Below are 24,394 nucleotides of genomic sequence, written 5' to 3' on the forward strand. Positions count from 1 at the left end.
CAACTCTTAGGAGACCAAGTCATAGAGGATCAAGATTTTGAGTATATCCAGAATTATAGTATGACTCTATGTCAAAAGAAAGAAACAAATGAAAAGATACGGTTGTCTCTTTTGTAGTCAGAAGTTTTCAATTTGTGCTGAGCACACACAGACTCGTGCCTGTGATCCTGGCTACCCAGGAAGCTGAGATGGGGAGGATTATGATTCAAGGCCAGCTCAAACAAAAGTCCTTGAGACCATATCCTAACCAAAACCCAAAGAAACAGACTTGGATATGATAGCTGTGCCTGTTGCCTGTTATCCCAGTTACATGGGAAGCAGAAATGGAAAGATCATTGCCTGGGCCAGCCTGGACAAAAAAGAAGACCCTATTAAAGAACATAACAAGCTACCATGATGGCTCACACCTGTAATCCCAATTAACCTCTAGAAAATGGGAAGTAGGGCTTGGCTCAAGGGTAGAGAGGTAGCCTTGAGCTGAAGAGCTCAGAGACAGTGCCCAGGCCCCATGACCCACAAAAAAAAAGAAAGAAAATAACAAAAGCAGAAAGAGTAGGCGGTATGGCTCCAGTGGTAGGCCTAGTTCAAAGGCTCTAGTTCAAAACTCATTACCACTGTTAAGAAAGAAAAGAAGGAAGGAAGGAGGGAGGGAAAGAAGGAAGGAAGGAGGGAGGGAGGGAGGGAAGGAAAGAAAGATTTTTAGCTGGTATTTCTGAGACCTTCTATTTTCAGTGTCACCTGTTTACAACATTGTGTATTCATGGAGTTGTGCAGCCATCACTACAACAGGGCCATCAGAAGTCCTTCCTGTTCTCCTCATAGACATCAGCAGTCCTTACTTATATCCTTCTCTAAGACCTGCCTCCATACCACTAAGAGCTTCCCTCCCTCCCTTCCTTTTCTTTTTTCTTCTTTTCTTTGTCAGTTGTGAGGCTTGAACCCAGGAGCTGAGCACTGTCCCTGAGCTTTTGTGCTCAAGGCTAGCTCTCTACCATTTTGAGCCAAAGCTCCACTCTGGCTTTGGAGATAAGAGTCTCACATACTTTCCTGCCCGGGCTGGCTTTGAACTGTGATCCTCAGATCTCAGCCTCCTGAGTAGCTAGGGTTCTAAGCATGAGTCTCCAGTGCCTTGCAAGCTTCTGCACGTTTCAAGTGGCTCCCCTGGGGCTGTGGCTTCGTGGTGAGAAACCTCACTTAGTGCACATCACACCCAGAGGGGGAGTCTCAACACCAGATAAACCAGAAACCCAAACCCAAGAAGCTTCTCCATGGCACCAGTGGCTCACACCTGTGATCCTAACTACTCAGGTGGCTAAGATAGGAAGATCCCAGTTCAAAACCAGCCCAGACAGGGGGAAAAAATTCCTGTAGATTCCAATTCCAATGAACTAGCAAAAAAGCTGGGCAGGAGATGTGACTCAGGGCACCAGCTCTGATTGAAAAAGCGTAGTGAAAATGTGAGGCACTGAGTTCAAGTTCCAGAAATGACATGAATGAATGAATGAATGAATGAAGCTTCTGTATGCATGTGCACATTCCTGGCTCAGGGAAGTGCTTTCATTGTCCACTTTAGACATAAGGGTTCAATCCTCTCATACTTCACTGTGGAGGAGAGCTACCTGGGGGGGGGGAGGACTAGTTCATTCCTATGGACACCCCTCATTTGGGTGGAGTCAGAGGCTCTGTCTTCCCAAGTGATGCCCAGAAACAGTACTTCAAAGAATCAGAATGTAGATGCTGATGAAAAATCTGTACCTTAGCCAGAACAGCTGTTTCAGACAGATTTAGTGTGGCAAATTTCCACCATGGCATAGAACTGAGCTCTGTATGTGTGTATTTGTGTGTGTGTGTGTGTGTGTGTGTGTGTGTGTGTGTGTGAGAGAGAGAGAGAGAGAGAGAGAGAGAGAGAGAGAGAGAGAGAGAGAGAGAGAGAGAGAGGAGGGTAGTGTGTAGGGAGAGGGGTTGATGAACTTGGACTCTGCCTCCAGCAGGAAATAAGGGCTGTGAGCTCTCCAAACATTCCTTCTCACCCTCCCTCCCCGCATTCCACATGGCCTTCCTGCTTTGTCGTCAGCCCTGTATACGTCGATACACCACAGTTTATTATGGCCTGGTTTCCATCCTTATCAAGGCTGCAAATCCACGTCTCTCTGACCATCTCTGACACATCAGGGTCATGGATTCAGGTCACTGAGTGCTTGCTGGACGGGGAACCACATTCTTCACGGGATGCATTTTGTGTCACAGGCACAGGAACCACAGCGCCTGCTGGCGAAGGAGGAATGGGGGTCCTGGGTCCTGGGTCCTGGGTGCTGGGTTCTGTGGTCTCAGTGAGGAGGCCCCAGCCTGCGGGTGGGTAGGCAGCCTGCAGCATTCAGTTGTGGGTCGATGAGAGGAGATTCACTTTCTCTGTGTTTCATCAACTTGTTTTTGTTTCTGTGGTTTCTTGCTAAATAGCTGTATCATCAGACGCCACATGTCAAAGCCAAGGCCAGGCACAGAAGAAGCCGCATTCATCTTCCAGAATGGCCCTGGCGTTTATACCAGATGGAAGTGGGGGCTGGGGAAGCTTGAGTGGGTCTGTTGGAATTGTGGGTGGCAGAGGCCTTGTTCTGGGCCATACCTGAAGAAGGAGACATAGGAAGCATTGAATTTAAGGATTTCATAGCAGCAGGTCTGTGGCTTCTCCCAAAGGCACAAGTGAATCTAGGGGAAAAGAAAGAAAGAAAATTGCTGAAAAGGACCAGAATCCCAGTCCAACTGTAACTACCAGCAGTAGGGTGTCTCCTCACTCTGGCACCTCCTGTGTCTCCCTACTGTCCTCCAGTGGAATCCAGCCTTTTAATTGGGCATATGGGAGATCCTAACTCTGCTGGGGTCTCTTTTTCCAGTCTCTTCCACCAACTCTCCCCTAACAGACACCTCACACAGCGGTCTTCTGGCCATGTTCCGTCCTTGAGACTGCTGCGCCGTGCAGCTTCCGTGTCTCTCCTTGCTGTTCCCTACAGTAGAAATGTTTCCCCTTTCTCTGTCTGAAAACTTGTCACTCTTGTCTCTCCTTCTTTCACAATGCCTTTCCTTAATATTGTTCTTGTCTTCTTTCTCTCTTCCGTGTTCGACTATAACTAGAAACCCTCTCCACATTTCTTTTTACATTGTTCCTGCAAACAATGGAAACACGACCCACAGTTTATTGAGCACAAACCATTTCTGATGCAGTGTGTGCTCTCTCACACCCAGAACTGCATCTCCCCTTCCAAATTTTTATAACAGTCCTGACGATGCAAACCCAAGGCACCAGTGAGGAAGTTCAAACTTCTACACAATGGCCCAGTGGTTCTGACGCTGGGCCCAGAGTTGGTGACAGTTCCCAGCCCCTGTGAGGCTATTTATATCTGTTTATCTCAATCAGGGGCTGGAGCAGACTAAGTAGCCCGCTGGCTCTCTGTACAAACACCACAGAGGACTTGGTGTTGCCTGCTAAGGTAGACTGGGGAAGGTTCTCTGTCTCAGCTCAGTGACTGACCTGGGCCATGCACATCTACAAGTCGCTTTTGCTTTCAAAGTGAATCTCTGACCATAGACCACAGGCAATTGTAAAGTGAACCCCAGAAGCATCTGCAAAGCAGAGAAGAGGGTCAGATGGATGTGATAGAGCACAGCTGTAATCTCGGCGTTAGGTAATGTTAGAGGAAGGAGAATCGAGAGTTTGAGGCCAATTTGGGCTCCATAGTGAGATTTTATTTCAAAGAAGAAAGGAGAAGAAAGGAAGAGGAGAGGTAGAAGGAGGAAGAGGAAGAAAGAAGGGGAAAAGGAAAGATGGTAGAAAGGGAGGGAAGGAAGGAGGGTCTTCAGGTCCTTGGAAAACTTCAAGCAGTTGACCAGAAACAACACTGTTGGTTTCTATGCTTACCTACTGAGGTGGAAAGGAGAGGGAGCAAAGAAAGGAGTCAGGCCTATGGCTGTGGGGCCTCCATGCAGCCCAGAAAGTAAATTCAGGGAATTTAAACAGAAAGGTTCAGAGGTGACAAGAAACATCCAGGAGACATACTGCCCCTGAGTTCTTTTGCTCAAGCTATCGCTCTACGACTTGAACCACAGCATCACTTCTGGCTTTTTCTAAGTAGTTTATTGGAGGTAAGAGCCTCATGGATTGTCTTGCTCAGGCTGGCTTCAAACCACAATTCTCAGATTTCAGCCTCCGAAGTAGTAGGATTGTAGGCGTATTACACCAGCAGCCAGCAACTTCTTCATTATGCCTGTCAGCACTTGAATCTGCGGAGAGAAAGATTACGAGAGAAAATGAATGTAGCTAATGTTGAATTAAAAGTGGCAGTGTTAAGGTGAGCCTTCACAAGTAAGGGAATAAGGAAGTAAGGAAATGCTCAAAATATACTAAGTCACACAACAAAATTTAAGAATCAGAACAATCTCAACTTTGCTAGAATCTACCCCAACACATGCCCAGGTTGGGGCGGGGAGGGGAAGACAGTAAAAAATATATACGAATGGGACAATAGAGATTTAGGTCCTTTTTTTTTTTTGCCAGTCCTGGTGCTTGAACTCAGGGCCTGGACACTGTCCTTGGACACTTTTTGCCCAACGCTATGGCTCTGCCACTTGAGCTACAGCACCACTTCTGGCTTTTCCTGTGTATGTGGTACCGAGGAATCGAACCCAGGGCTTCCTTCATGCTAGGCAAGCAACCCCCACTCCTGGCCCCTTAAGTTTTGTTTTTAATATATTTTTTTCTCCAACTTCCTGATAGAGAAATGTGTTAATTTAGAAAAGGTGGTAATTAATCAGGTATGGGAGGGGGAAATGTAACCTATAAAACAAAGCCCCCATCTTTAACTCAAAATATAAAGTTAAAAAAAATTCAAGAAGTGTGGGGGAGAAGTGGGAGAAAATAAGGGAGGAGGTAGCACTGTTCCAAAAGAAATACTCAGCACCTTATATAACTAACTCCGCTACCTTTACAATATTTTTTTTTTCCAATCCTGGGCTTGAGCTCGAGCCTGAGCACTGTCCTTGGGCTTTCTCAAGGCTAGAGCTCTACCACTTGAGCCTCAGCACCACCTCTGGCTTTTTTTCTATGTATGTGGTACCGAAGAATCGAACCTGGGTCTTCATGCATGCTAGGCAAGCACTCTACCACTAGGCTAAACTCCTGGCCCTACAATCATTTTTTTTTTTTAATTCACAAAAACACAAGAAGATCAGAGAGCTACTGTGGGTGGGTGGATGTGACAATGGGCCCTTCAAACACAGCTTTCACGTCAGTGTTCTTCCCATTTCAAAGCTCTTCCTGAGTTTATTTTCATGACAAGTGACTTTCAGCTTCCTTAGCCCAGCCTTCCAGTGAGGAGCTACAATTTATAAATGTAACTGCAATCCATGGAATGTCCCGAGTTTTCATGTAGACACAATGAAGGAACTGCATGAAAAAAAGAAACCCTCCCCCTCCCTCAAGCCCGTCCCCATCTGCCCCATCCCTGCCTAAAGGCAGTCAGGCCAGGGAGCAGTCAGGATAGATGGGGAGGAAAAAACGGTCCTAGCATCACCCTGGCTGGGCTGGCTCCTCTGGGGCCGTGGAAGTAGCCGACTGGATTTAAGAAAAGAACAAGGCTCAACCTGCCTTTCCACAACACACGTTTCCACCAAGGATAGACTTGGGTAAGAAATTGCCAACCTCAAAATCCTGCACCCTTTAGCCCCAATAAAGAAGAAAACAGGGGCCGGGAGTTTGGCCTAGTGGTAGAGTGCTTGCCTACCATGCATGAAGACCCAGGTTCGATTCCTCGGTACCACAAACATAGAAAAAAGCTGAAAGTGGTGCTGAGGCTCAAGTGGTAGAGCTCTAGCTTTGAGAAAAGTCGAAGGACAGTGCTCAGGCCCTGAGTTCAAGCCCCGCAACTGGCAAAAAAAAAAAAAAAAAAAAAAAAAAAAAAGAAAACAGATAAAGTCCTCAAAACCTTCCTGATTGGAGTAACAAATTAGACCAGGTTTGTTTATGTTGATTTAAATGGTTGTTTCAAAAAATATCTTTGCATGTAAAAGATTACCAAGGAAAAACCATTACGTGTGCTTAGATGACTGTCTTACAATTTGATGGTACCTTTTAAAACTTTAGAGAATGTTTTTGAATTTTGAAGCTTTAATTTGATGATGGAGGAGACTGAGGGAGGAGAAACATGAGTTCAAGGGTAGCCTTGGCTGTATAGCCAGACCCTGTCTTGAAAGAGAAAGGTGAGGGAAGGAAAAGGAGGGGAGGAGAAGAAAGGGGAGAAATTGAAGAAAGACAAAGTGCAAAGCAAATGTTTTGAGGACTGGGGTGTAGCTCAGTGACAGAGCATTCTTGCCTTAGCCTTCTCCCCTGCGTAGGACTGGGGGAAATCTTTTAAGGGAATTCACTTTAGGCAGGGACAGTGCTCCTTGGTAAGAAAAGGCTGAATCAGCTCTGGCAAGGTCTCCATTCTGTGTGTGTGTGTGTGTGTGTGTGTGTGTGTGTGTGTGTGTGTGCTTGGAGACTGGAGGGGGGGTTGAAGAGGAATTCCTGGATTAGAACTAATGAACCCAAGTTTATAAGATTCCCTCTTGAACATCATATAGCTCTTCCAAATGTCATTTTGATAAGTTAATATAAATGAATCAGAAACATCTGTGGCAAAAAATCCCCACTGAACACACAAGGGCTTAACAATTAAATGGAAGAATGTTTGGTACAATATGTTTTGGGTTTGAGCGGATCCAAAATGTTTTTGAAAACCAGTTCAGTCCCTAAGACATTTGGGGAATTTAAAGAGCAGCTGGCTCTACCACTCCATTTAAAAATGGCCCGGTTATTTCTGGTCCATGAGTCTCTTCCTGCAGCCCTTGTGTGTGAAGGGAATTCTCCACCAGAGACCCAGTTCTCCAGCCACTGCCTTTCCACTCACTTCCAAAGCAAATAAATGTAGGGTGTTAAAGACATAAGCTTTAAAAGCAGTAATAAACCAGTACTGCAGCTATTCTCAAGAGCCATGTGTAGATTCGGGTAGAACTTGATCCTAGATTTTAGGCTACCTGAATCATTCCGGATGTTAAGAATTTCCCAACTGGTATCCCTCCTCCCTTATCTCTAATGGCACCCAACCTAAGCGCAGGCCCTAGAGGAAAAGAGGAAGAGAAGACATCAGTTGTTCAAAGCAGGCTGAGATCAGAGGGAAAGTACAACTCAAGTTGTATGAAACGCTGAAACTCACACCCCAACTGTCCATGCTCACCAGACGGGGCTCGAGCTAGGCCCCTCAAATCTTCCTCCAATTTTTGTCCCCCCCCCCCCCGCAGCTCCTCCCCAGGGATTCTGACAAATGGCAATAAAGCAGATGAAAGTAATGTGTGCAGTTCCCTTTCAAGCTTTTATTGGAAGAAGTTGTCCTTTTATTTTATTGACTTTGTCTCACCATTCTGAAATTTTAATCACTCCAACTGAGAGCAGACATTGGTTAGGTTGCCTGACTTGTAATTCTAGCTGGACTCAAAGATGAAAGAAGAAACCTTCACACATTCTCCTGCCTTCTGTTTTCCCCTCTGAGGGACATTGTCAGTCTTTCTTAATAATTTCTATTCAACTTTCTTCACAGGTTAGAAAGTATCCATTTCCTAATCTTTAAAAAAAAAAGGTATCGGGGGCCGGGAGTTTGGCCTAGTGGTAGAGTGCTTGCCTAGCATGCATGAAGACCCGGGTTCGATTCCTTGGTACCCCACATACATAGCAAAAATCCGGAAGTGGTGCTGAGGCTCAAGTGGTAGAGCTCTAACCTTGAGAAAGTCCAAGGACAGTGCTCAGGTCTTGAGTCCAAGCCCAGGACTGGCAAAAATAAATAAATAAAAAATTTAAAAAAAGGTAGTTAAAAGTGATAGAAGTGTATGAGTGAATAGATTGATAAATTAAGGATCCCATATATCTGTCTCATTGTAGCACTGATGTGTCTATCTCTGGCTGTGTGTGTGTGTGTGTGTGTGTGTGTGTGTGTGTGTGTGTCCGTCCGTGTCCGCGTGCACCAGTCCTGGGGCTTGAACTCAGACCCTAGGCACTGTCCCTGAGTTTCTTTTGCTCAAGACTAACACTTTGCCACTTGAGCGACAACACCACATCTGGCTTTTTCTGAGTCGTTTATTGGAGATAAGAGAGTCCCACAAAATTTCCTGCCTGCGCTGGCTTTAAAATGTGATCCTTCAGATCTCAGCCTCTTAAGTAAATAGGATTACCCGTGTCTGCTCTCCCGGTCCTCGATTCCTCCCCTCACCCCATCCCAATGGCTTTTAAGTCCAGAATAGCTAATAATATCTCTCCATTACACGTATTATTTTTAAATTACTTATTCTAGTCCGAGAACTTGAAGTCAGGTTTCATGCTAAAAATGCTATAGACCACTGAGGTATCCCCTCATCCCTTACCATCAGATATTAAAAATAAAATCTTGGCAATGATAGTCCATGTCTGAGCTACTCATAAGGCTGAAATGAAGATGAAGTTTCAAAGCCAATCCAGGCAGTTACACTTGAAAGATCTTATCTTCAATCAACCAGCAAAAAAAAAAAAAAAAAAAAAAACCAACCCAAAAACCTAGAAGTGGAAGAATAGCTTAAGTGGGAATGTGCCAACTTTGAGTAAAGAAAACAAATTTAAAAACAAAACCAAAAACAAAGAATTCAAGCAGGAGTAGATTCCACTTCTCTGAGCCAAAATTTGCTTTCATCTCATCAAAATAGAATCCGCCTCATTCCTTTCATAGGACTTATTGCTAAATACAGTGATTCATGTATTGTGTATTGTCTAGCTTTCATTACCAAAGTTTAGGCAGTGCATGGTATATGCAGACACTCCCTCTGTTTGGAAAAGCGTTGCCTGGTCACTATTGGATCTGAACCTGGTATTTTAACATGGCCTCTTATGATAGCTTAGAAAGAGGATTTGTTTCACAAATATTCCATCTGTGTGATGACTAAGGGCAGGCTAGGAAAGCCCAGCCTCTCAGGAAGAGGCAGGGTCCGCAAAGCTTTATAGAGCAGATCTTCTGTCAGAAGAGAGCTCAGATCCCTCCAGATCCTTAGGTTATAGACGAGAAAGTCTAGCTTAAAACATACTGATTGGGAGATTCATTTAATCCATGAAAGTAGTGTTTTTAGTCCTTAGTCTCCAGTCTTTAGGGACATTTGACTCATGGTTCCCAGGGTAACTATCAATTCCAAATAATACCTGTCTTCTTCCACAGTCCAAAACACCAGAAACGAACACATCACATGTGCCTAAAAATGGCATATGACTTTCCCAGCCAAGTTGGTTTTTGTCATATGTAGAATTTCCAGGATCCTCGGCCTTCGTGTGAAACTCTTCCCGTAGGTTTTGTTTTTCCCTTTAAATAAACAGTAAGCACTACCCTCAATCTGGTAGAGACATAGCGCCAGATTTTTCTCCAGCATAGGTCTGATAGCTTTGTTTCTAAGCCACAAAAGCACCCTCCCCCCTTTTTATTTTTTTTTATTTTTTTTATATGTAATTTTTTTTGCCACTGTTAGATTTTATTTATTTATTTTTTTATTATTATTTTGGCCCCTTTCTCTTTCTGGCCCCGCTCGCTCCGGCCCGGCCCTGCTCCTGGCTTGCTCTGGCCCCGCTCGCTCCGGCCTCGCTGGCTCTGGCTCGGCTCGCTCCCGCACGCTCGGGTCCTGCTCGCTCCGGCCACCACTCGGTTGGGCTCTGTTCACTTCCGCTCAGCTCGCTTCTTTCGCTCTCTGTCGCCGTCGCAGTCTCGTCTCTGCCACTTTTCCGGTTTGGTTGTGTATGTGGGATACCGAGGAATCGAACCCGGGTCTTTGTGCATGCTAGGCAAGCACTTTAACCGCTAGGCCAAACTCCCGGGCCCCCTCCCCCCTTTTTAAAATAGGGAAATGAGGTTTGTTTTTCTGTATCACCATGTCCTAAGAGGATAAAAATGCTTTGCAACCTTCATGACTGTTTCTTAACTCATTTTGCATCTGTCATCCAGGAATGTATGTAAACCTCTCCCAAATCGAGGCCAGGAGCTCAAGCTAGCATGGCTTACTTTCTCCTCCTAATTAGTGAAGCATTTGATCAGACGATTTGAGTTGGGGATACATTGCTTACCCTTGTCCCTTTGATACCCTCCATGCTCAATTCCCACCTCAAGGCTGGAGGAACCTACCCCACCCTCACAGACCAACTTTTTTTTTTTTAACCAGTTGGGCACCATACCTCATTGTCATAACTCCAGCCAGACTTATTCTAACAATGCAGAAGAAATTGGAGAGCCTTTTACTTGTGTGTGGTTTTTTTTTTTAAACATTCTTTTCTACTCAAAGCGAGGCCCTGAGCCATCAGTGGGGCAGATGATATGATGGGGGAGGTTCCTTTGAATTATTCAATGGAATTGCTCCCAGGCCAACTGCATAAAAATCTATCATCTTAGCAAGATTCGGGTGAATTAGAGCACACTGGAAATGAGATGCACTTTCCAGAATTCCTCATTGCCCCTGCCACTGCTATTATCATTACACCACCGCCACCACCACCACCACCGTCATCATAATTATCATCATCATTGCCAATAGACAGCTAGGTTATTCAGAAATTTCATTGCCGGACTTCAATGGTAGTTCCTGGCAGACACCACTAGCACTGTCTCACTCAATCCCCACCATGTGCATCTACCGTTACCACTGCCATTTGGTGGGGAAACTGAGGCTCAGGGAGCTCATGTAATTAGTGTGAAATCTTTCCAGTAGTAAGAAGTAGTAGTAAGAAGTCTCTCAATCTGAGACACTTTGTCCCCTGTACTCTGTCCCTATCCACCGATGTCTATAGCCTGCCTTCCCCTGGGGCTTTGTTCGTTTCTCCTGAACAGACCACTCTGTATCCATTCAGTCTATTCTCATGCATCTGAAGCAAGCAAGCAAGCAAGCAAGAGAGAAAGAAGGAAAGAAAATTAAAAAAAAAAAACAAAAACCCTTCCTCTAAAGCCAAGCCTGTAAAACAAAAATAACAGGTTACCATCTTTTTGGATGAGGCTCAGGCTGTAACATCCACTTGACTGAAACATAGACTCACTTACCCTAAGGATCTACTGAAACTAAGCCACTTATCCCATGTTCTGAGAAGTCAGAGGGACCAGCAACATGTATCAAACAGACCTGTTCAACTAGGATGGTAATGAATTTCCCTTTGTCCTCACGTGAAACAATTGTAATCCGAAGCATATGCTGCCTAGAAGGACATACTTCATGTTAACTAATCAGTGGCTCTGTAGTTCTCTCTTCCTGTCGCTGCTGTACCAGGAGAGTTGCTTTGGAATGAGCACTCCTCTGGGCTTTTGTGTCTGCTTTCCTGACCATCTTCTTTCTGTAAAACCAGTGTCTTATGCCCCACTAGTCCCAAAGCTCATTCTATGTGATGGAGCAAAACCTTGCCTTATCTTAGAATAAAAACATAACATAAAGCCATTAAGACCTTACGTTGTACTATTGTCCTTTGACAAGCCATTGTGAAGGATATACTGCTTTTCTGCCCCAGAGCTTTGGGCTTAACACCACTTTTTAATAAGTCTGTTCAATTTCTTTTTCTTTTGTTTTTGCCAGTTGTGGGGCTTGTACTCGGGGCCTGAGCACTGTTCTTGGACTTTTCTCAAGGCTAGAGATCTACCCTTTAGCCACAGCACCACTTCTGGCTTTTTTCTATGTATGTGGTACGGAGGAATTGAACCCAGGTCTTCGTACATGCTGGGCAAGCACTCTACCACTAGGCCAAACTCCCGACCTAAGTCTATGCAATTTCATCTCATGCTGTCCTGGACTTCATCATCCTCCCAGATGTAGACTCCTTATGCCTTGGTTAAAATAGTGGAGTATCTTGAACCTGACCTCTGGAAACAAATTTAATATTTCTAGTGAACAATACCACCAAAGAGAAGTAACATGATCTATGGTCTAGATCAAGTCCCTGAACACTGTCAAGGTTGTATATCTCTAGCTTGAATCCTCAAGGTCAAAGGTTAATTACTGGAAGGTGATATCTGAGTCCCATAGAGATTAAGATCAGTTGTTTTCAGACTGATCACTGAGATGCACTCCCTGTGCCCTTCCGGTGGGGAATGGGAACAAGGAGGGGCCCTCCCTCATCCTTCCTCACTTTCAATTCATTAGGATGGAGGTTCAGGCTTCTTATCAATGTATAACAGGTATTATCTGAGCTTTCTCCTGCCCCCTCCCTTTCTCCTATTTAAAAAAGCAGGGAAGGCCAGGCCTGGTGTTTCATCCTTGTAATCTCAGTCCTGAGAAGGCTGAGGCAGAGGGATCAGCAGTTCGAGGCCAGCCTGGACTATACAGTATGACCCCAATATCAAAACAAAATAAAACAAAGGAATGGAAGCTGGGGCGATATAGTTCAGTGACAGAGCACTTTCAGAAACGAATCCTACTCCATCCTTTGCAGGCTTTGCAGTTACAGCCTTTGAGGATGAGAAAGGCAAATCCATCTCCCCAAGGTCACACACTGTATTCACTAAAAGCACCAGACCAGGCAAAAGCTTCTTGTATTCCTCCCTTGGAGGCTGAGAGACTGGGCAGCCGGCCAGGTGCCTGCTGTCTGGCTTGGCTCTTCTTACATCCAGTGGTGCTGTGCAGGGCACATTACCTTGGTATCTAAGACTTCTTGGAGTGTGTTTAGAAAAGAAGCCACTGCTCAGGTGTTCATGGTGGAGCTAAGTCAAGAAGTAGCCATCTCCCAAGCATCCACTGGGTCCTCGCTTTCCTATCATTCACACATTGCAAGTGGCTTCATGGAGACTCTGAATGCACTGCTCCCTGCAAACCAGGTTAGCACTCTGCCAGCCAATGACGAAGATTCTGGAAACCCCACTTAAAAGAATGGACATTTAAGAGGATTTATGACCAAATGGAGAAGATACAATCAGGTGGCTGACATCACAAGACATCCGGTGAAAACACTTTTGTTTTAAGAAACTTTCAGGAAAATAAACCAATAAATACAATACACTATTTTGGATGTCAGTGAAATTTCATAGGCAGGAAGAATGGCTAGGTGGATCATTTCAATTTTACCCTTTGCTGATCAGACATCTATTCATTCATACAGATAAGTATCATTATATGATAGATAACATGAATAACAGAAAGCGTTTTGTGTATTTATTGATCTGTTTATTTGGACTCCAACTCAAGCTACCCTGGCTTGTGTGTTCTGCTGGTGCCCTATCATTTGAACCATAGCTTCAGCTGTTCTGCTCTGGACTCCTGGCCCCCTGCGTTCCATCCTGAATGTCAGCAAGTCTACCTGTTCAGTTGCTCCAGCTCTCACATTTCTGCCTACTTCCATCTTATTAAAAATCCCCGTGATTACATTGAGCTGATGCAAGCAATCTAGATCAACTTCTCTGTCTCAAGGTCATCTAGCCAAATTACATTTGCAAAGTTCTCTTCATCATATCAAAAGTATTACAGTCCTAGACCTTATATATTAAGGCATGGGTCTTTTTGAGAAGGACCTTCTTCTATTTATTGCATTCTGGAGAAAAATAGAGAGCTCTACCACAATCAACCTTTTCCAAGCTTCTAGCTTTTCTGTATATCCAAGGGAAAGAACTAGCCTTTTCAGCCCAAAGAGATGATTGCTGGACATAAGCAGAGACACCTAGTGATGCAAAGAGGTAGTAACATGCCGAAGTCCATGAGCCTGCAGTTTCTCAAGCTTCCCTCGTAAGGAGATGCAGAATGAACTCACAGAACCATCTACTGTTTTGTTTTTCAGGCTTCTGTACAGAAGTACATTGTGAAGAATTATTTCTACTATTACCTGTTCCGATTTTCAGCCACTTTGGGACAAGAAGAGTTCTACATCACATTTCTTCCATTCACTCAGTGGAATATCGACCCTTATTTATCCAGAAGACTGGTTATGATCTGGGTTGTAAGTATTACTAGTATTTTCTAACTATTCATACTTCCCAGATAACTGCATGGTTCGGTGGACAAATATATTGCACATATGCTCATTTTGGCGTTGTTTTGCTTTTTCTTTTGGTAGTACAAGGGATTGAACTCAGGGCCTCTAGCTTACTCCTTGAGCCACACTTCCATTCATGTGCTTCAATTTTATTTCTTAAACAGCGTTTTCCATTTTTGCCCAGACAACAGCTTCCCAAGTAGCTGAATCGCAGAGGTGTACCCCGATATCCAATGATTTCATTGATATGATTTCTCAATAAGTTTTGCCTAGATATGACTTTGACTCAAGAGTCTCCCGATCTCTATCTCTTGAGTAGCAGTGATTCCAGGCATGAGCCACCACTATGCCTGACTTCTTACCATTATAAGTTTTTAACCACTTCGAGTCTTTGCTGCCTAATATACCTTGAAAGACGCAAACATATCCACAACTGACTTGGTTTGAAACAAAACAGAACCACCAACCAGCAATTTTTGGTACTCCAATGCACCTCTCCTCATGAGTGATAAAACCAGAAGAAAGAAGTAACATGCAGAAAACAGGAGAATTTTCTAGGACCTGTGGAGAGGTATGAGATACATCCTTCCAGGGAATGATTTTAGTGAACACTTGACCCAAATCTAAATATAGAAGGTATTGAGTGGCAACAGTAGGCAACTACTCTTTATATAATCTATCTATCTATAAATCTAAAAATGTAGTTGTACAAAGGACATTACCAGTGACTAATGCACTTTATGAATACAGTACATCTTGATCAATCTTACCCCTTTTGAATGCTTTTTTTAAATTTTGCCAATCCTAGGCTTGTGCTCAGGGCCTGAGCACTGTCCTTGGGCTTTCTCAAGGCTAGAGCTCTACCACTTGAGCCACAACACCACTTCTGGTTTCTTTTCTATGTATGTGGTACCAAGGAATTGTACTAGGGTCTTCGTGCATGCTAGGCAAGCACTCTACCACTAGGCCAAACTCCCAGTCCCATTGAATGCTTTTCTTTTATTGAGGGGGGTCAGGTGCTGGGATTTTAACTCAGAATCTGTCACTTACTAGGTAGCTACTTTACCACTTGAGTCATATCCCTGCCTAGATGGTTGGGTATGTATGAGGTAACAAGGCATACAATAAATATATGGGCTCTGGTATCAGGTAGGCCCATGATCAAGTGCAACTCAGCCATCCATGTATGCTTCAGGCTTGAGCCTCAACTTTCTTGCCTGTTATATGGGGTGATAAGGTGCATCCCTTTCCAGAATCATTATCAAGATGCAGAGGGTGTGTACTGAGCTCAGGACATGACTGGTGGGAGAATTGACAAGTCACTACTGGAGCAAGATGACAGTGACGAGTTATAAATATCCAGAAGTCAAATACACATCAATTCTAGCATTAGAAGTTGCTTAGCAGAATCAATATTCTATTCTAAAACAAGGCTAGAAGCACTGGATATAAAGGAGATGGTCTGTGAAGCAAGTAAATATCTATGGAATATGTTTTTGTAGTTTGCAGAACAAGTAGGCCTGATGTGTGTGTGTGGGGGGGGTTGTCATGAGATTTTCTAAGGGTCTGGGAAGGGAAATCAAACACTGCCCTCCTGCATGGGAAGGGCAGGTTAGGATTGGAGGGGTCCTCTGAGAGTTATTCATCGCATGGCCACTGGAGGCGCTGGGGAGCAGCGGCCCCTGCATTGTACCCGAGGCTACCTCAAGGAAAAAATGGGCCCAGAGTTACAAGATAGTCCTGTCTGTTTTTCTGCTGTAGCTTTATGTTGTTAATACAATGCTTTTCAGTTGACACTGTATGTCAGTCAGCTGAACAACTTTACACCTTGAAATCTAAATGCATACATGAGCCTGGGTCAAAGCCTCCAATGTAAAGGCCTCTTCAGATCTCAGTTAGGGTTATTTGTCCCCAAGTTCTTCATGGTTCTTTAATCCTTTTCCTCTCAAAAACTCATCGGCCACAGTCTCCTGTTCCTCTCCCTATACCCATCCTCCTCACTCTCTTCTGAGGTGTGGCTTTTGTCAGAAAGTATGATTAGAAAATATTATATTTTGGCCGGGAGTTTGGCCTAGTGGTTAAAGTGCTTGCCTAGCATGCACGAAGACCCGGTTCGAGTCCTCGGTACCACATACATAGAAAAAAGCTAGAAGTGGTGCTGAGGCTCAAGTGGTAGAGCGCTAGCCTTGAGAAAGTCCAAGGACAGTGCTCAGGCCCTGAGCTCAAGCCCAGGACTGGCAAAAAAAAAAAAAAGAAAATATTATATTTTATATAAATATGTTTTTGTATATGTCAACACCATTCCCAGTCTCTCCCTGCCACCCCCCCGAAAAGAAAACAAAAATCAAACTTTTCATGGTGGTGGACTGGTGCAGATGTTGTAAAGTACTTTTTTTTTTTTTTTGCCAGTCCTGGGCTTGAGCTCAGGGCCTGAGCACTGCCCTTGGACTTTCTCAAGGCTAGAGCTCTACCACTTGAGCCTCAGCACCATTTCTGGCTTTTTTTCTTTGAATGTGGTACCGAGGAATCGAACCCAGGTCTTCGTGCATGGTAGGTAAGCACTACCACTAGGCTAAACTCCCGGCCATGTAAAGTACTTTTAACATCCAGAGGATATCTTAGAAAGTGCAAGTCAACACAAGGCCAGTTATTTCCCCCATTGAAGGCAAAAGAAACTTCCTCTGAGGGCCAGGAAACGTCTCAGCTTTGACGGGGGCTGAGCTTGGAAACCCTTCCATTGCCATTTATCCATTGTCATTATCAGATGCCATTTTAAGCTTTGAGCTCCTCATTCCAAGTGCCTGCTTGAGGCAGAATGACAAGTGTTTTGTCAGAAAGAAAGTGAGTAATAAAAGCTTTGCTAGGAAAAAGCCAGAGCAACCTTTTAGATCTGCACATTGTCCTGAGGTTAGAGACCTAGAACTTCTGCTTTCAGTGGGTGTGTGGCTGGCCAGCAGGTCCCCCTTGGGGAGTCCTGTAAAGTCCTGTAGCTGCTCTGTGTGGTCCACTGTGGGGATCGGCAACATAGACAGGGAGAGTGTGAGTGTGGGCATTCCTGCCAGTCCTGGGGGTGGGGGGAGAGGGGGAAGAACCTTGACTACTGGACCGAGGGAGGAAGCTAAGGAGAAGGGAGGGAGGGAAAGAAGGAGGGAAAGGAAGGCACACTCTGTACCTGTGCTAGGGAGAGGCAAAGGGAGGTCTTGGTGGTGTTGGGGGTCAGGAAGGAAAACAGGGTGGAGCTGGGTACTACTTGGGCTAAACCAGACCATCAACTTCCTATGACACAGCTTTTCCAATCAAGGGACATCATTAGACAAATGCTTCGAGGGGTGGAGAGTCAAAATGTTAAGGACATGGGAACAGAGCTTGAAGTTAGAGCTGAGTGCTGCCGTCTCCTGCCTATAATCCTAGCTACTCAGGAGGCTGAGATATGAGAATTGTGGTTCAAATCCAGCCTGGGCAGAAATGTCTGTGAGAGTCTTATCTCCAAATAAGCAGCAGAAGGCTGGAAGTGGAGATGTGGCTTACATGGCAGAGCACCAGCCAGGAGCAGAAAAAGCCAAATGAGATCATTTGACCCCGTTCAAGTCCTAGTGCCGGCACAATAATTTTAATCAAGTCTTATCTCACCCACAAATTCTTTGGAGCTTGCTTCCTGAGAGCCAAACCCAGTGTCCAATTTTGTATCAATTGAATAGCTGGCATCCGTCAAGGCCCAACAGATTTCATTGCTTTATTTTTATATGTTTTGTTTGTTTAAGATACAGCCTATATAGCTTAGGCTGGATTTGAACTTTCTGCCTCTGCCTATGGGTTTATTGCTTTTAAAAATAATTTCTAGTTTAAGAGGTGACTCACACTGTCAGATGTAGCTTACCAAAACGTAGGGTTCCATTAACTGCTTTCTCTTACAGCTGTAATTGCCTGTGGCTCACTCCAGGTCTACATGTTCTGTTGGCATCTGTTCATTTCCATATTGGAACTTTCTGACAATACAGTTTTATAGATTGAAAGAGTAACATCTCAAATAATAGTTATGGCATACTTTGAGCATAAGCCAATTTCACAGATCACAAAACTGAATATAAAAAGGTGAGACAATGTCCCTGGGGTTCCACTGGGGTAGGTGGTATAGTGGGGCTGCCCTTGCCTCTGGCCTTCCTCTAGCTCAACCAGGACTTCATCTTTTTTTTTTTTTTTTTCCAACAATGCACAAGGTTCCATACAGGACAATCACTGGCTTTCTTTCACTTTCCCTAAGACATTAAGACTGGAACTTGATGCATTGAAATGACTTATCCAAAGTTTGGCTGTTTTCAGGATTTCCATGATGACATTTGTTAACTCAGTGTTCTGCTTTTTGATAAGTGAACAATATTTTGTCCCCCCCCACAAAAAAATAAAATCTAGATCAGCTCTTAATAAATGAGCTGAAAGACATCAATTCTAATTTCCCTATTCTGTACCCTATCACATTTTTAATATGTCATTGGGCTAAGAAGAATCTCAAGCATCAGGACAGAAGAGCCAGGTTTGTGTTCCTTGATGAGAATTTCTGGAAGAGGATGAGGGAGAATGATGGAAGGGCCAGCATTGATCAAGTTGCACTGTATCTATCAACTAATATGTTGAATTGAAACCCCTGGGAGACCCTATTTCAAAAATAATTGGCAAAACCCAGGAGGTCTCTGTCATAAGGTAATCGTGTCTGTACTATGAATCTCATCAATATCAGAAAGCATGCTTGAAATTCATATCAAACCCAACCGTTAAATAACTATAAGGCTACCTCCTGTCTGTATTTAGCACAATTGAAGAAGTACTTAAAAAGAAATATCTTCATTGCTGGGTAAATACAAATTCTTCTATTTAGTATATGCCCAATTTTAGCAAACAAGAAAGCCAGAATGTAAGCACTAGATTCCTTTAGGCAGGCCTGTCTGCATCCTGCTGCTTTCCTCCATCTCTCACACTTTGATTCTTAGCAGCTAGCTATGTGATTGATGTATGTCATTGATCTAAAGTGAAATTTAAATGGTATATACTAGTGAACTGGAGTCACACCACTGTAGAGACTGAGATATCATTTTATAAAGTAAACCCCAGCATTGGTTTAGAAGGGGACCATGTGATAACATGTCTACAGCAGTCTCTTTGCAGATGTGGGCAGCCATCTGGCTGTCTTAAGAAAGTGTCACCTAGTTGCTGATGTGAGGAAAAAGACTGTCTTGTTCCTGTAACTCACAACCACAAGACCTGGATGGATTTTGGTGCTCAGCGATTTTAAGTATGGTTATCTCCTAATCTTCTGTTCCAGCTGGTACCACCAGTCACTTCAAAAGACTGCCCTGCTTGTTAAGTTGGTTCTTGCATGAGATTAATGAGTCTCTAAGCAGAGTCAACAATAGCCCCATTGTTGCCCCTCTATAATATGCCTTGGCTGCTATAGGGTACACGAGGAGTTCCTCTGAAGTAGAGTTGGTCATTTAGCCTTAGTTAAATATTAAGTGAATGACCTGACCTGGCTGTTGTACTCATTGTATTAGTTTGCTTTTCAAACACAATGAGGAAAAGTATTGGTTTTACTGGTTTTTTTTTTTCCTGCCTGAAAACGCATGTGGTGACCAAATATATTTAGATCTATCATTATCATTGACTGAAAAATGTTTCCTCCCTTTCTGGTTTAATGATGAAAATGGATGCCAAACATGGTGATGTATGCCTATAATCCCAGCATTTTAGATCACAGAGGCTAGAGAATTGTGAGTTTGAAACGAGCCTGGCCTAGTGAAACCTTGTCTCAAAAAAGAAAGAAAGAAAGAAAGCGGGAGGGAAAGAAGAAGGGAGGAAGGAAGGGAAGGAAAGGAAAGAAGGAAGGAATGGATGGAGGAAGGAAAAGATGATACGGATCAAAAAATCTGCTCACCTTTTTTCCTTCTGTCCCCTTTCCCCCCACTCTTAAAATGAAGATGCTGTAGATTGAGTAGAATGGCCCTCACATCCAACTTACCCAAGCATTAGCTTCCTTCAGTTTATTATGTAGGTAATGGCTTTAAAGTTTAGCAAGGTATACAGTGATTTCTAATACCAGGAACTTGGAGGAAAAAAATAAGTGAGAATGGAATTAAGTTGAATTTACCTAAAGGGCGCAAGGAAGGAAACATGTCATATGAGGTGTTGATGTAGAGTTTGCCATTCTCCCCACCTTTTGCCTTTGTCCCAGTTATTAATGTCCTAGCAAGAAAAATAAATTGATTTTTGCCGTATCATATCCAGTCCAAAACCAAAGTGTATCCTGTCAGGGCCAAGTGGGAAAAAAAATTTGATTTCCCCCTGATTATGCCTGGACCTGCCCCTGTAGTCAGATTAGTCCGTAAGGGAAGTTGCAAGGAAACCATACAGGACCCAGGACCAGAGTGGCCTATGCCAATCCTTTGTGGGAGGAAAAAAAGGAAAACCAAGCATTGCGACTCATACCTGTAACCCTATCTACTCAAGAAGCTGAAATCTAAGGATCAGGGTTCAAAGCTAATCCAAGCAGAAAAGTCCCAGGGACTCTTATCTCCAATTAACCAGCTAAAACTTCAGAAGCAGAGTTGTGGCTCGAGTGGTAGAGAATCAGGCTTGAGTAAAAATATCCAAGTAAAAGCTCAAAAGTACTGGTATGCATACACACACACACAGACACACACACACACACGAGAATGAACTAATCAATAAGGGAATAAAAGCACCAATCATTTTGTAAAGCTCTATTCCCAAATGGATGGGATTTTCCCAGTGGCTGTTTACTGAACATTTACTCCATGCCAGGGAATTTACTTCCAAGAACACCAGTTCATAGATGAGAAGACTGACAGCACAAAGTAGAGCATACTTCTCTCCCCATCCCACGTGATCCTCTGCACCACGCTGGGTGTCCTCGCAGTGCCTAAGCTTCCCTCACTTTCCTCACCCAACTAGGCAGAAACAGGCTCATCTGTCTGGCTGCAAAGGCTCCATAGCATCACAGGCGTTCCGCATCTCCACGCTGCCCCAAGTCAGAATCTCCCGATGCGTTCCTTCCATTCATTAAGCAGGGCCAGGGCCTCCCCTGTCCCCTTTGCTGCTCTCTGTACTCAGTATTTTTTTTTCTTTTACATTTAGCCATGAGGCCAGAACATTGCAGAAACTTTGCAGGATAGCAAAGGGCTTTGGTACTCTTGACTCGGAGCAAGAAGCCATAAGAGGGCTGCCTACTAATTCGTCCTGAGGACTTGGCCTTCCAGGATCCTTGTTCACTCCCTTAATTTATCTTGCAAACAACCAAGTCAAAATGGAGTGGGGAGGAGAGGGACCTTTGTCCCTCTAAGGACCTGTGGTGGAGCCGGACATTGCTTGTCACCAGACATGTTCTCTGGTCCCTTCGTTTTCCCAGCATGCTAAGCCCATACAGCCTCGGAGAGAAATGAGGGCCTTAAATTCTGTAAGTTCTGCTCTGTTGGGTCCCAGCTGAGAAGCTGAGTTCAGGGGATTGGACTTCACCAGTCTCCCTGTGGACACTCAGCCGGAAGAGAAGAGGCAGGGCTTCTTAGGGAGAGAGTGGTTGCATCTACTCTGTGTCTGTCCTCAGCATGAAGGCCTGGGCCTCTGCTAGTCTAATCATGAAGACCTAGATAGGAAAATCAAGCATATAACTCTTGTTCAGAAAGAGAGGAGAGAAAGAGAGAATATACATTTATTGTTTGCCTTTCAGATGCTCAGCTTTAACTAGAAAAAGATGTTACATCTCTGTTCCTTTTAAAATTAAATTTCTTCTGGCATTCACAGGCACTGAACTCAGAAGGGGAAAATGTGTTATTCAGTTTGCAAATGCTTTTTGAACACACAGCTAGTTCAGCCTGGAGGATGGGCAGTGACATTCTACAGATTTTCCCTAAACACTGACTTGGAATTAGCAAGTTATGAGCAACAGAAGACTTGCTTTTTTAAAACCCTCACCAGTAAACAAAGGCTAAATGAGTAAAATAAGAGAGCCAGTATCTTTTATTGGGCCTTAACAGAAGATCCAGACAAGGGAGAAATGAAACCATGGATTTAATATTGTCTCTACATTTGGTTGCACACCTGTAGCACTGCAGTCCATTGTGAGCTGCAGCTTCTTAGATCGGAAGCTTGTAGCCTAGAGTTCAGCAATTACTAGCCTTTTTCTGCATCATTCGGGAAGATAACTACGAAGGATTGACCCAGAGGGATAGATTCAAATTCTACCTTTTTCTGCAACCATTAAAACTCTGTATCTTTGATTTTATTTTATTATTATTACAGGTGTGTGTGTGTATGTGTGTGTGTGTGCCCCAGTGCTGTCTATGAGCCTTTTTTGTTGGTGGTACTCAAGACTAGTATTCTACCACAGCTCCACTTGCAGCCACAGCTTCACTTCCTGCTTTTGGGGTGCTAACTTGGAGGTAAGCATCTCAGGAAATTTCCTACCTGGGCTGGCTTCACAATGGTGATCCTCAGAGCTCAGCCTTCTGAGTAGCTAGGATTACAGAGGTGAGATACAAGCACCTGGCCATTTCTGGGATTTTAGAGAATTCATTCAAAAGAAGATTCAGGGGTTCAGTCACATAGACTAGCTTCCCAAATAAACTCAATATTATTTGGCACGTTTGCCTTTCTGGAGATTTAATCCTGAAATTTAAACCTAGAGTTATATGTAATAAGTTTTTAAATGCATGTCAAAGACTGGCTTTTACACAGTCATGAAAATCTGATAATCTACAATGTTTGATCATCCTAAATGAAAATGAACAGTGTGTTTAAGACCCTAAAGATCTCACCAAACTCTAAAAGTCTGAGTTGTAGGAAAGTGGGGCTTGGCGTTTGTAAGGAAATGGAAAGACTTGGGAAAAAAATCATATTAAGTGAAGTAAGCCAGACCCAAAGGAACATAGGCTCCATGGTTTCCCTCGTTTGTAATAATTAATGTACACCTAGGACTCTCCTAGCAGAGGGTTACAATAGTGCAAAACCTAAATACTTAAGGCTAAATGAATTTCCAGGATATGGAAAATAAGAGCTTTATCTTGTGTGATTGTTGTGCTTAATGTACTATGTTATTTCTCTTCTCTTTTGTTGCCCTTTGGTTAATCTCATATTGTTACAGTGTCTTTGTTACCTGACATATCGTATATATGTTTATTTGTTTATTTGAAATTGGAAAGGGAAGAGGGGAAAACAAGATGATTGGGATGGGGTGAGGGGGAGGGAAATAGAAACAAAAACGTGAGAAGGGGTATCAATGTGTGAGAAGTAATGCACCTACTATCTGGAGAACATAACTGTAACCCTATACATTACAATAAAAAGAAATCCCCCCATAAAAGAAAAGAAAAGTGCGGCTTGGGAAGGAAAGTGTGAGAAAAATATGGGAAGGGGTATCAATGTGTGAGAAGTAATGTACCTGACAAATGTAACTGTATCACCTCAACATAAAAAAAAAAGAAAGACAGGACCGAGAGTTTGGCCTAGTGGTTAAAGTGCTTGCCTAGCATGCACAAAGACCCGGGTTCGATTCCTTGGTACCACATACATAGAGAAAAGCTGGAAGTGGTGCTGAGGCTCAAGTGGTAGAGCTCTAGCCTTGAGAAAGTCCAAGGACAGTGCTCAAGCCCTGAGCTCAAGCCCAGGACTGGCAAAAAAAAAAAAAAAAGAAAGACAAATGGGGCTTGGTCTTCAGAGAAAATGCATCAGTAGGAATAGAAGCATGGCTCAAGTATTAAAGTGCCTGACTAGCACATCTGAGACCTTGAATTAAAACTGCCAAAAGAAAAGTGAAGAATATAATGCATAAATAATCTAAAAGGCTCTATTTCAGAGTGTGATAATTTGTCATCTGGCTGTGTTTTATTTATATATATATATATATATATATATATATATAGAGAGAGAGAGAGAGAGAGAGAGAGAGAGAGAGAGGAGAGAGAGAGAATATATATTCATCTTGAGTGACTTTAGATACATGTCTAAAAAATACATGTTAAGGAAAGTTTATGTAAGAAATATAAAACCACTTTGAGTGTATCTAGAGTGTTACTTTGTATATAGGTGTGATTAGAGCCTGGGCACTGTCCTGAGGTTTATCTGCTCAAGCCCCTACCACTTAAGCCCAGCTCCATTTACAGCTTTTTGGTGGTTAATGGGAGTCAAGAACTTCATGGCATTATCTGCCTGGCCTGGCTTCCAACCAAAACACTCAGATATCAGCCTCCTGAATAACTATGATTACAGGAATTAGTTACTAGCACCTGACCTTCTAGAGGGCTAGTTTTATAGTTGAAATATAAAAGCCATACATATCATGAATTCTGGCTCAGAAAATAAGTATGA

The 24,394-nt window shown here is 43.5% G+C and overlaps 1 protein-coding gene across 1 annotated transcript in view; it reads left to right on the plus strand.

Annotated features, from left to right (window-relative positions):
• Positions 1 to 24,394, plus strand: part of Sgpp2 (sphingosine-1-phosphate phosphatase 2) — an 85,706-nt gene that overhangs the window by 21,246 nt on the left and 40,066 nt on the right. The window contains exon 2 of the mRNA XM_090354899.1: positions 13,829 to 13,987. Within this exon, the coding sequence (XP_090211025.1) occupies positions 13,829 to 13,987 (159 nt within the window). The remainder of the gene's footprint in view (positions 1 to 13,828; positions 13,988 to 24,394) is intronic.

The sequence above is a fragment of the Megascapheus bottae genome, chromosome 21 (genome assembly GCF_031878675.1).
Source record: "Megascapheus bottae isolate mThoBot1 chromosome 21, mThoBot2.hap1, whole genome shotgun sequence".
Lineage (NCBI taxonomy): Eukaryota > Metazoa > Chordata > Mammalia > Rodentia > Geomyidae > Megascapheus > Megascapheus bottae.